General features: G+C 30.7%; 1 protein-coding gene across 1 annotated transcript; it reads left to right on the top strand.

The window, feature by feature from the left end:
• Positions 1-121: 121 nt before the first annotated feature.
• Positions 122-6,596, top strand: LOC111040456 (sorting nexin-2). The gene is made up of 10 exons (XM_022324377.1): positions 122-559; positions 646-783; positions 1,860-2,244; positions 2,326-2,484; positions 2,548-2,669; positions 2,724-2,930; positions 3,162-3,254; positions 3,352-3,495; positions 3,570-3,722; positions 6,004-6,596. The coding sequence occupies exons 1-10, from the start codon at positions 473-475 to the stop codon at positions 6,052-6,054; spliced, it is 1,539 nt and encodes a 512-aa protein (XP_022180069.1). The 5' UTR covers positions 122-472; the 3' UTR covers positions 6,055-6,596.
• Positions 6,597-13,412: the final 6,816 nt, after the last annotated feature.

The raw sequence follows: 13,412 nt of genomic DNA on the forward strand, positions 1-13,412 counted from the left end.
GTTATCTTTTTGGTAAATTTAGGTCTACGGATGAAACAAGCCAGTGCAGCCAACGAACGCGGCCGACCGTGCCAGTTAATGCGTTATCTTTGCGCCGACGTCCGTTATCACCTCAGAATGAACACGGGCGTTTTGCAGACGTGATAGTTATTATTAATATTATTATTACTATTTGTCGTATTAAACTTTAAATCGTACAGATTACTAGATTAATAAACAAGTAACAACGGACAAGTTACAAGTGTCACAAATACCTTACGATTTAACAAGACAAGTTTGGCCGTGCTTTTTATACGCACGTCTCATCCATATTTTGTAGTGGAAATCAGAGCGAGATCGCGTTTTCATTTGTTCGTTGATTTTTTTATCTGTTTTCCCCCTTCGAATTTTGTGTCTGGAAGTGACGTGACAAACGGAGTCCGGCCATCGCGTAACGTTTCGCCACTGGAATTTTTTCTACAGTTTTTAGATTATGACTGACGAAAAATTACCGCCCATGATGGCCACAGATGATCTTGTCGACGACGAGGACGACGATATTTTCAGTTCAACAATAGACGTGAGTGGCCGTGACGTTCGTAGGGGCGTTTCAGGGGGAAAGAAAATCGTTTTAAACTGAACTTTTATTCTATTTTTGCTTATTAGGATCTTAGCAGTTTGCGCAATGAAGAACTTTTTGCATCGTTAGCGACAGTTCCTCCCCCATTGACCAATATTAGTCTGAATGAAGGATCATCCACACTGCTTGAATCAGATGTACCGCTAAACAATGATCACAAAGAGGTGGGTTTTGGCAACGGTATTTTTGAACAAGGAATTGTAATTTAGTCTAATAAAAAAATATTAATATATAGGTAATGTAAATGTACCAGAATCCACGTAGGGGACAACCCTAATCAATTAAATAGATCTCTCCCACTTAAAACAAAGATTTAAAACAATTTATTCCATAATAATATCCAAATCAAATGCAATTTATCATTAAAATCAGTCACTTGAAAAGTGGATAGATATTTATATTGTTTCTTTTATACATATTATAATTTATCTAGTTATGGTATCTATCTCGTATTATAAATGATATATTCATTTGAAATTGTATATTAAATTCCAAGTATGACTAATGACAATGTTTTATCTTAATACTGTAATATATAAATAAACTATTTTACTTTATTATCTATTGGCTATTAAACATTTACTATCAACATTTTACATTGAAATCAATTGCCACCCATTAATTTGAAAATAGTTATTAGATATAATACCGTTCATTGTACAATAAACAATAAATTGTCTTTTTTATGTTTATGTATATCAGAATTATTATCATAGTTTACATAATATTATGTTAACCTATAGTTATTCTGAACCTAACTTCTAATTTTTCAGTCCGAAATCTAGATATATGTTGAATTAATTTTTGTATTATCAAATAATCTCATTAATGTAATGACTAATGAGTTAAAATTGTTTTAAGTCTTTCATAATTAATTTTATTCATTAAGTAGCATGCTACATTTTCTGATGAAAAGAAAGTTATTGTTATAACTATGAGGTTTTTAAGATGTTTTGTATTGTTTATATCACATAGAAATAATGCTTACCTTAACAGAATTTATTTAATTTTTTTACGATGACATGTATTTTTATTTTTTGTACGCAATAACACAGGGATAATAAAATATCATTGTAATTAAAAAGCACTTGAGTAACACAAATAGATTAAAAAATTAAATGTTTAAGTATAATATGAATCATAAATTTATTTGATTTTGATTACTTATTAAGTATTAACCTTTACTAGTTAGTGTTTGTTAAAAATATAGTTATTATTATTATTTTTGTTGTTGTTAAAGGTACCACAGATGACTAGTAAAAATGTAATTTCTAATGGATTTGAAGAAGAAATCAATTTAAAAGAAAACGATACTCCTTCAGTTTCTGAAGAAATTAATCAAGTGGAAGATACACCAAATGTGTCTACTAACGAAATGAACTTTGAAAATATTGAAAACGGTTTTATAAAAATATCTTTATCTGAGACTACTAAGGTTGGAGAAGGCATGAGCTCCTATGTTGCATATAGAATTGTTACTCGTACAAATATGACTATGTTTAAAACAAATAATATGGCAGTTCTTAGAAGGTTCAGTGATTTCTTAGGATTACATAATAAGCTGACTGAAAAATATTTAAGAAATGGGCGTCTCATACCCCCTGCTCCCCAAAAAAATATGTTAGGTATGAGCAGCATAAACAAATTGTGTTTTTGTGTGTATGAAATAAGATAAAATTAATCTAAGATTTTCAAATTGTCTATAGGTTCAACAAGAATTAAAATATCTGGAAACCAATCTGATCAAGCAACATCAGCAGAGTTCATAGAAAAAAGACGTTTGGCGTTAGAAAGATTTTTAAAAAGGATTGCTTTACATCCAATTCTTCGTAATGATAAAAGCTTTTGTGATTTCTTAGAACAAGGTATATTTTATATTCTAATTGTGGTTTATACATAATCATTTGTCTTTAATAAAACTGATTTAGATTGTGAACTTCCAAAAGCTACTAGTACATCTGCATTAAGTGGTGCTGGTGTCATGAGACTTTTTAATAAAGTTGGAGAAACTGTTAACAAAATCACTTACAAAATGGATGAAAACGAACCAGTAATTACTTTTATTCATTATTATTATTTATGAATTAATGAAATTTGTTTTTAGTGGTTTGAAGAAAAAGAAGTACAAATAGAAAATTTAGATTTGCAACTTCGCAATTTACATGGAGCTGTTGAAACATTAGTGATTAATCGTAAGGAATTAGCACATTCAAGTGGATCTTTTGCAAAATCAGCAGCAGTATTGAGTAACTGTGAAGAACATACTGGATTGTCACGTGCTTTATCACAACTTGCCGATGTATTTGAAAAGGTTAAATTTTAACCCACACTGTTTTATGATTTTTTCATATCAGTTAAATTATTGATCAATATTATTATAATAATACCTAATATTATTATTGCATGTAATTAACTATTTTAATTATTAACAAATTTTCCATCAACTAAAATTTTTTGGTCAACAATTAATAATGAAAAATATGTTACACTCACAACTAAATCATGATAATTGTTTTACACTTTTTTTAATTATATTTTATAGGTTGAATCTGTAAGAACTGAACAAGCCAATACAGATTTCTCTATTTTTTGTGAACTGTTAAAGGATTACATAGGCCTTATCGGAGCTGTAAAAGTATGTCATACTTTATTCAATTTGTGCTTATAATTAAAATTAAAAAAATTATTATTTATTCAATATTATTAAAATTATTTGTTTTAAATTTCTCTAGAATGTATTTCATGAACGAGTTAAAGTCTATCAAAACATGCAACATGCACAAATGATATTGACAAAAAAGCGGGAACAAAAAACCAAGCTAGAACTTACGGGGCGTTTAGACAAAGTCGGCTCCGTTACAAATGAAGTATCCGAGGTAAATTCCATAACAAATAATAATAATTGTAACTTATAATACTCAATAAACAATAATTATTGTTTTGTTTCTAGTGGGAAGCAAAATTATCTAGGTGTCAAGATGAATTTGATCAAATTTCTAAAACCATTAAAGTGGAATTTGAACAGTTTGAGATAAACCGAATCAAAGAGTTTAAGACAGTTATATCATCATACCTTGAAGAAATGATTAACCATCAAACTCTGGTAACATTTTCATTTTATATATTTTTAAAGTGATTACTGTGGTAGAACTCTGGCTCGTTAGTGGCTACTATGCTTCTTCTTTTTTTACTTAGATTTTCCACTATTGTTGATGCATTTAGTGCAAACTCCAAAGACCAAATATTAAATTAAAAATTACTACTTTTTAGTTGGAGTTTTTTAGGTTAAAAATTCCTTGTTTGATTATATGCTTTAAGAGGACGCCACACTCGCACATGTTGTCTCAGTCTTACAAACGCATAAACAACCAAATTTACATTCAGCAGCTCACGTTTTTTGCTATTAGCTTATAAATTAGAATGAATTGACCTATTATAAAACATGGTGGTTAGAACTTTATCTGTGTTTTTTGGAAGTTTTTTTACAATATTCAATTTTTAAGTGAGTTATAAGCATTCTTAATTTACATTTATTATACAAGCATGTCTCACTTAAAAACTGAATTATCGTAAAAATAACTTCCAACAAAACACAGATAAAGTTCTTACCACCAAGTTTCATAATAGATTGATTCAGTCTAATTTTTAAGCTAGTGGCATAAAACGTGAACTGATGAGCGTAAATTTGGTATGTACGCATTTGTAAAACGGAGACAACACATGTAGGTATGGCATCCTTTTAAGAGGATGTCAAGCACTATTGGTTTTCTCTCTCTCACTCGCAACATAACAAATTACGTTTGGTAGAACCAACCCTGAGTTATTACTTTTGATATTATAGTAAATTCACCTATCATCAAACTTTGAATTAAAACATCACTTATGTTTTACTTTGGCTATTTTAATTTGTATGTAAATTATTACAAATGCTAATAAATTGTTTAAAAATCAAAATATAGTAAAAATGCCAACGTAAAGATACAAATCCTCTTACCTTAAAGTCTGATAATAGGTGAATTTTCTCAAATATTTAAAGTAACAACACAGAGTTGGTTCTGCTAAACATAAATTTGCTATGTTGAGTGTCGGCAAGAAAGGAAACCCAATGGTGCTCTGATATCCTCTTAATTGATAAATGTCAAATACTACTCACCTCATCTCTATTATACAAAACCTATGAACTTGAAATTTAGATTAATGGTTCCTCTAGATCAGTGTTTCCCAACCTTTTCACTTCCACGGACCACTTCGACAATATTTTATAGGTCGCGGACCACCTCACTTTTACAATAACTAGGAACACCTTTTTTTTTTTGCTCTTTAACAAGAATACACAAAATTTATCGAAAAATGTTGATGGTCGTCAGCAACAACGATAAGATGATAACCGTACAATACGGTTCCTCATTAAGTCCTAATATTATTTATTTTTATTTTAAAAAAAAAAACTAATAATTTGTAATAGAAATCAAAGAAAAATTCCATGGTACCACAAACCACCTATTGGGAAACACTGCTCTAAATGTACTCACAACTCACACAACAATTTTGCTTTAGCAAACAGAACATTTTTTTTTCTTATATAAGGTATATGCTTGCCATTGATTACAAAAAATTAAATAGTTTTTGATTGGATATAAGTTTCAATATTGTGTTATATATTTTATGAAACATGGTATAAATATTGTTGGCTGGGATTTATTTGGAAAAACTTTGTTTTCCTAACAGGCAATTATATGACACTAGTTCTAGGTTTACCACACAGCTTTGGAAAATTGACTCCTTCGTAATTAAAAACTGATGTAATTTTAATTTTTAATTGATCTTTTTCTTTTATTTATCTTGCATATCACAAACTAAAAGTATTCAAATTTTGTATACACTGTGATTCTTAAACATACACAAATAAATGTAATATTGCATAAAAGACGAAACACACAGATACATTTGGCTGTTTGTCTGTCTGGGAAAGGCTTCAAAACTGATGAACTAATATTGAAGGGGTTTTCACAGGTGTTGTACTACCTGGTAAATAAAATAGTTTTTATGATTGGAAATAATTTTACACCTATAGTTTATATTAATTGTTCAAAACAACCCAAATTATGTTAAAAATCTGTGTAGATTACATTTAACAGAATTTAAGAAGGGGGAAATCTACGGGCATTTAATGAGTCAATACCGTGCAGAAACAGCTAATAATTTAATAGATTTTACCTTATATACCCTGTATATAATATTATTCAATTTTATCAAAAATCTAGTTTTTATGTTTTAAATCCTAATTAGTTCAAATGTAATATTGAAACTCCTTTTAAGCCCAAATTATATTTGAGTTTAAATATATTATATACTTTTATTTTTATACATTTATTTTCTCTTAGATCATAAAACACTGGCAAGCATTTATTCCTGAAGCTAAAGCCATAGCCTGACCCAACTCTAACGACCAATGTGAATTGGCTTCTAATAAACGTAAAGAACCAGTTCATATTTTAGAATTTGCTGGAAATATATTGGAAGCATATACAGAGTGATAAATTCAACATTCTTTACTCTAATTTGGTTATTTATTTTAGTGTTTATCATAATGTTTAGAGTTCATTATTTATCCCAAAATACTCATGTATTTCTCCAGTAAAATTATTATTTTTTTTTTTTAAATATTCTAATATATTAATTTATCTTTATTTTTATATTATCAATACATAAATACATATATATATGAATATAAATATACACATAAAATGTATATTTATATTAAAATAATTATTGATGTTTACCTATTTGCTATTAATTATTGTAAAACCAATTGTCTTTATTGTATTGTTGTTATTGGTATATTTCACGATCTTGTGTAATCACCTATTATAAATTACGGAAACAAATAAGTTGATACTAGTTATAAATTATTTATTGTTAAAATTATTATATATATACAACTACCAATTAAATCAGTCATCTATAAGTTTTGGAACTACTAGTCTTTTTTATTCTACATTCAACTATCTGTAAATTGTTTTCTACTTAATAAATAGTTATTTTATTTTTATGTACATGCGGATCTCAAAACCAAATTGTCTAGAGCAATTACCTAAATTAGAACCTTAGGAGAGAAATTATATTTTATTCTCAACATGACAACGCCAACTTTATATTATCCACTTAAATTAAGCAATTGGTATGATATACTTTTTGTTCTTGATATTATGGTTATTATAGGTATGAGCATACTTCACTCGCAAGATATACTAAGCAAAAAAATTGCTTTTTCTTCGGAAACAAAAAATTCAATGACAGGATAATAAACGAATTGTAAATATAAACATTTAGGTGAAGTCACTGATTAGAAAAACCTCCATTAAAATGACTTGAATAATCCCAAAGTTAACAGTTGACCGTTGCTCCGATAGCTGACTTATGTCAATATTTGCCCAAAACCTCATAGCAGATTATAGATTTAAAGAGTTCAATATATATTAAGTGAAATAAAAATTTAAATAAGGGTTAAATAGAGGAACAATTAACTGTGTAGTAGGCAGTAGGTCTTGGGAGTTGAGTGTAAATTAATATTAGTCATTGTTCATTAATCATTAACAATGATTCATTATTAATTTAACCATCGTTTGAGTGTCCCATTCGTTCAATGTTTGTGCACGATAGTAATGGATACCAAACAAACCAATAAACTTATAAACTGCTAATAGAAGATATGATAGGCAGAACTTTTTTTACCAACAAGTAATCGCATACCAATATATATATCTAATATACATCTAGCTGTTATAACCTTTTAGGTCAATACATATTAATGTATCAAAAAAATGTCCGAATAGGTGCCGGAGGAGGGGAATACCTATTTCTTAACTTTCCAGCGTTTTGATCGAGCTCAGCACTTTTATTAACATTTATAATAAAAAAAAAAATGAGTAAAAATATTTAAACATTTCAAATGTCTATAAACAGCTCAAAAAGTTCCAACAATTTTTTTAAACATACCATGTTTAAAAAATTGCCATTTTAAATATTTGATGAAAATTATAAGTACGTAGGTACTCCCTATTGTTGTTATTCATTCCTGAATTACTATTCATCAAAAAATGGTGTTGCATATGTATTCCCATTTTTCCGTAAATATATTTTTAGTTTTTCAGAGCTATTAAGTAATTAATTCTTTCCTTTTGACTCCCCGGATAAATGTGTATAATTAAATTGCTAAACTCAAAATCTAAAATATAGAAAAAGGCAACGAATCCCAAATAATAACTAGACACGGGCATCCGCAGAAACATAAACCATGGGGGTGGGCAAACTGCCAAAGTCAAGCCTCTGATAATGCAGCATATACAATTTTTTTTCTTTTACAAGTGATTAAACGATTAATATTATAATTATAAAAAATAGTGAGGATCCGTGGTCTCCCGACACCCCCCCTTATTAGTTTCCAAAACGCATAATATTGTGTGTTTGTTATTCGCACTATGTAGGTTGGTCATTTATCAAAAACACTCAAACAAGCCAATTAATAAGAATTTTAAGAAAAGACCACCGGGGGAGTTATCATACATATCTCCCTCCCCCCCTCAAAAAAAAGCCGCCCATTGAGGTTGGATATATATCATACACATTACACATACGTATAAAATATACATTATGTATATTTGTATGCGATATCGATTCCTCCAAAGTCCAAATCATATTTTGTATAAAGTATGTTTATAAAGCCTTATAAAGGGGAAAATAATATGAAAATCGGTAAAGACGGCGACGCCGCCGCCGCCTTACGTTCGCGCCACACAGCGATCGTGCAGGCGGTTGGTGTCTGGGCGCCAGGACGTTTCGGCGCCGGTTGAAGCGGCGCCTGAGGGGCGCTGTGTGTACGACGCCAAACACAATTATTATACACATTCGCTTGCGCACAGTGTATACTCGGCGGCGGCGGTTCCAATAATTATTATATTATATGCGCATAAATACCTCCTCCCGAGAATTTCATCTGGTCCGCCGTCGTTTCGTTTTCCGATAACGAGCCGTTATACGAACGAGCGAAATGATATAATAATTTAGTATGTACGCACTTAATATTTATAACTTATTAGGCACGGAATCTAAATATTCTATTAGAACTATAAGATTATCATTTATCATTAATGATTAACACACACGCATAGGTACGAGTTACGAATAAAGTAAAAATATGTTTTTTATGTACCTATCTATATTTGTTACAATATAGACGATACGTCGATGCCCATAATTTATTGTTTCAACATAGATAGGTACGATTTTTTTTTCTAACCGATTTTTATTGTAACCTTTTGTTTGTTGCCACAGAGCGCAAATCGACAATAAAAACAAAAAAAAAATGTTTAAATTCGATGATGACGAGAATAGTATGACAAAATATATTGTATACCTACTCGGCTACTCGTGTTATGTTAAGGCGACGGTCTATGTAAGGTGGAGGATGATTGATAGTGGACCAGATGGGGAGGGGCAGACTGACGGCTATAATTTTTTCATAGATTTCAGCGTTCTCCTTCATTGGATTAAGCAAGGAACGCTAGAAACGCGTCTCCCGAGGAATGTCTTTTGAATGGTATGTTCGGATTTTGTTTCCATTTATTTATAGCTAAGTAGGTAGGTAAAGGATATTTTTTCCCAGGAAACGGTTATCGTCAACGACAGTCGATACGATACCAATAATAATAGTTACCATAGCTTCATGCATAGTTATCGCCTTGTCAAACATAGGTACCTACCTATTTTATTATAATAAAACTTAATTAATACTATTACTTGGAAAATGGGTTATCTTTAATGACGATCAATGATGGTACCTACGAAATACGAGATAACACCTTAATGATATTATTATGTTTTCAAAACTTTACTATTAGACGAGATCGTGGAACCAATTTCGTGTGGATTCAGGGGCAACACACTTCGCAATATTATGACATGAACCAAGTGCGACCGAACCCTATGGCCCTATTTACCAGACACCTGTAGGTACCTCGTACCTATATAGTTTAAAGTAATATGCAGGGAAACACTATCGATCTACCAGTTATTCCTGTAATATCTATATTTCCACAACCACACGAACATCTGGAACAAATTAAAGTATCCCATATTATAGGCAACAACCTATAAACATTGAGGATTGGGCTTCCCAACCTGGTAAACACCAAAAACAGTACCTATTTGAATTCGTAAGCAAATAAAACCATATTTTAATAAATCACATAACTAAATTCAATATACTATGCTTGCACTGACGTCGAAAAATATGACCTATACGGCTATACAGAGTGTAGCAAAAGTCGGTTCCTCAATTTATTTATTTTTTAATAAGCAGTTTATCGATAACAAGACAGCGGGAACCGACTTGCCGCTCTCTGTATACATATAGTTGTGGCACTGGTTTACTTTGTCACACGATCTATAAAATATTATAACTTATAACCACGATTACCTATCTATAAATTTAGATAACCGTGCTTGTAACAAATACACATATATTACGAAGTTTGACTTGAAAAATAAATAGTTGAGTTATACTAACTCTGATGACACAAAAACAAATTTCATTCGTTTTTCCTAGTTAGTTAATATACATTAGGTTAGCCTTAGGTCTAATCTGACAGTGGGGACTTAACACGCCACACCCTATTTATCAAATACATAAGCTACCATGCACCATCAAACATTTAATAACTTATTAACTTAAAGTAACTACCTAGGTACTTACTTTTTAAGTTTTAACCATAAGCGTGCGAGTAGGTGGTTGGTTTTTTTCTAGAGGCAATTAAGTACCTTACACTGGAATATTTTTAATGGATCAACAATAAATAGCATAATTTTAAATATTTTAATTGAGTATTATAGTTATTTAAAATGTAGGTAAATTCCATATGCCTTATAATATGGATATTTTTTGTCTGTAACATCTAAAAACCAGTCCCAAATAATTATATTATAACAAGAAACGTCATAGTGTACAAGCTGCAGACACACAGGAGACGTCTATCGGTTCAACGGAACCAACAAAATACTATAATTCAATTTAATATTGCAAACGAATATTTTTGATTAATTTTCAACCCCACAAATCAGAAGACTTTTTTTAAATAAATAAAACATTGCCTTTTAAGACAATAATTAATATTCTTCAGTCTTCTCGTTGTTATCGTTCATTGTTACAATATTTTGTGGTAGTCGGGGGGCGGATATATCTGCAACCGCGGTTACTGGTTACTCGTATAATATTATTATCACCTTATGGTTTAGACCAAAATATTAAATGTAATTATTACATAATTACCGTGTACACCACAGACCGCATCAGATATGGAAACTTTTAACATAAAAGTAGTGGGGGTACACTAAAATATCTAAACATTTTAGTTGCGAGGTACTCACTACTCAGTCCCCCTGCATCTCACCCCCTCCACGTCTAGCACTGCATGCTGCATATTATATACATATTATGTAGTTACGGTAATATTATAATCATCTCGCCGTCCAGCGAACCGTACACTCACAGTTGTTACATTATTATATTAAATATTTCTACACCCGTGAAGGTACAAAGTGAGAAAAAAATCAAACTCGATCAGAACACATAATAATTTATACCTGGGTATCTATTATATATATTATTATTATGTTCGCCGTCATAATATTGTCGGAGTTTAACGCATGCGCACTACTGGTCGCTGCAATACGTCGAAAAATAATATTACAATATTACTGAGCGGCGACCACGGTCATCACCTTTACACACGCACGCACGCATTAAATGTATTAAATGTACGACACAATATAACATTACGAACGGTCACAGACACTCACTCGCGCGTCGTCGCATTACGTTAATCATGGTACTTAGACCCAAGTGTATACCCGGTGTTTGTCAGGAACGAGTTCCAAAAGGAACGAATTCCTTTTCATAAAAAAAAAGGACTAGAAAATGAACGAGTTCTTTTTCAAGGAAAAATGACTGTATACATTTTTCGTTCCTACCGAGTTCCAATCCACACAAATATGTAAATCATTCAAATGAAAATATTTTTTTTCTTAGTGTGTATATATTGCCAATCAGTAGTGATCGTTATCCGAGTATCGAAGTTAATCGTATGAAATAATATTAATTTATATCGTTTAAAAAATAATAAATATAGATCAATAAAAGAAAAAAAATCGATTCAATATTATATTCTTAAATCAAATAGTAAATTATAAATGTACTTGAGAGTATGTTTAATTGTAATTAAAAGGTTAAGTGCCTAAGTATATACATGAAAAAAAACATTGATGATTAAATAAGAATTTTTATTTTATTTGGAACTAAAAAAGGAACTCGTTCGTATTCCAATGAAACGACAAAGGAACGAATTCCTTTTTATAAGGAACTTGCCAAACACTGAGTATGCCCAATACCATTGATTTTATAATAGTATATTATAAAATCAATGCCAATACCAATGTAATATAATATAACTATATAAGCTATAAATATCAAAACACACCGACTGTGTAGGCCTAAACACCGCAGACAACTGGGCGGAAGTCGTTTCGAATATAATAATAATATATTATAATGTACCTCATAATTAAGTGAAAATGCCATAATAAATGTTGTGGTTGTGCGTAGGTATGTTTATGATGTTTTACAAAATTATCAAAAAGCAGAATATCCTTAAAAAAAACCTATTCTATTACTTTTTTTATTTTATTTTTACCATGTTATATTTTATTTTATCTAAAAAAACATGGTTTTCGAAAAAATGTTTACGTTTTCTAATTACAGTGACTGTTTGTAAACACTGTGATTTGTGATCATACAATATTCTTTATTATAACTCTTTTTTTTTTTTGCGACGTCTGCATGTATATAGAACATAGCAGGTAAGTGAATCATAAAGGGCGGCACCATTGCAAGGCAGAACCGGGAAATCGGGTGGCAAATTTGCCATGCTGCAGACATATACATTTCGTTATTCAGGTCGCTTAGATCGGACGAAAGAAGAAAGATAATAGAAATATTTGAACCGACGAGACGGTTTGTTCGAGATTCATTCGCTCGTATATATTCCATATTCGACCAAATGTTATGGCATATATATTATTTTGTATTCTCTTATACAGTTACACCTATACCCCTAAGGTACGGACGCCACGAGACGATGCATATATGGGTACGTAGGTACACCCCAATAAGAATAATTGACGTTTCGATGTGTAGTTTGTATTGGGGTTGTAAATTCCGTCGAAATTAATAGTCATATATATATATATATATATACATATATATGGTTTCCAGCATATACGAGTATATTATTATGTATTATTCTACCATGGAAGTACGATTGTTGAATACTTGAATGGACCGCCGACGGCGGGGTGTAGTGACCGAGTGTTTTTACCTTTGCAGGGTAGTTTTTAAACGAAGCACCCTCTCCCTCACGTTCTGTTTACGAGAAAACGTTCTATATATGCGCACGCACACTGCAGAGAGCTTGTTGTTTCTATAAAATATGAAGATGGGATTCAACGATAGGTATATTTTTTTACAATAATAATTGTAGTCCCATTGTACAATGCGTATCTAATGTGACATGTTATATGGAAAAAAATTGCTGTTTCTGCTGCAAGACTATATATGTTATACATCCGAATAACGAACGAATGCAGGTATCAAACTAAAACGAGTGAAAAAAAAAACTATTACATAGTATTTGGGGAAAAAAATACTGGAGAGATTGTTATTTGTCCTTGACACGAACTG

The sequence above is a fragment of the Myzus persicae genome, unplaced genomic scaffold (assembly GCF_001856785.1).
Source record: "Myzus persicae strain clone G006 unplaced genomic scaffold, MPER_G0061.0, whole genome shotgun sequence".
In the NCBI taxonomy this organism is placed as follows: Eukaryota; Metazoa; Arthropoda; class Insecta; order Hemiptera; family Aphididae; genus Myzus; species Myzus persicae.

Bases quoted from the DNA above. Each gene is read 5' to 3' on its own strand.
- LOC111040456 (XM_022324377.1), top strand. From the start codon at position 473: ATGACTGACGAAAAATTACCGCCCATGATGGCCACAGATGATCTTGTC. The intron at 784-1,859 runs GTGGGTTTTGGC...TTGTTGTTAAAG, and splicing joins TAAACAATGATCACAAAGAG to GTACCACAGATGACTAGTAA. The intron at 3,496-3,569 runs GTAAATTCCATA...TTTTGTTTCTAG, and splicing joins TTACAAATGAAGTATCCGAG to TGGGAAGCAAAATTATCTAG.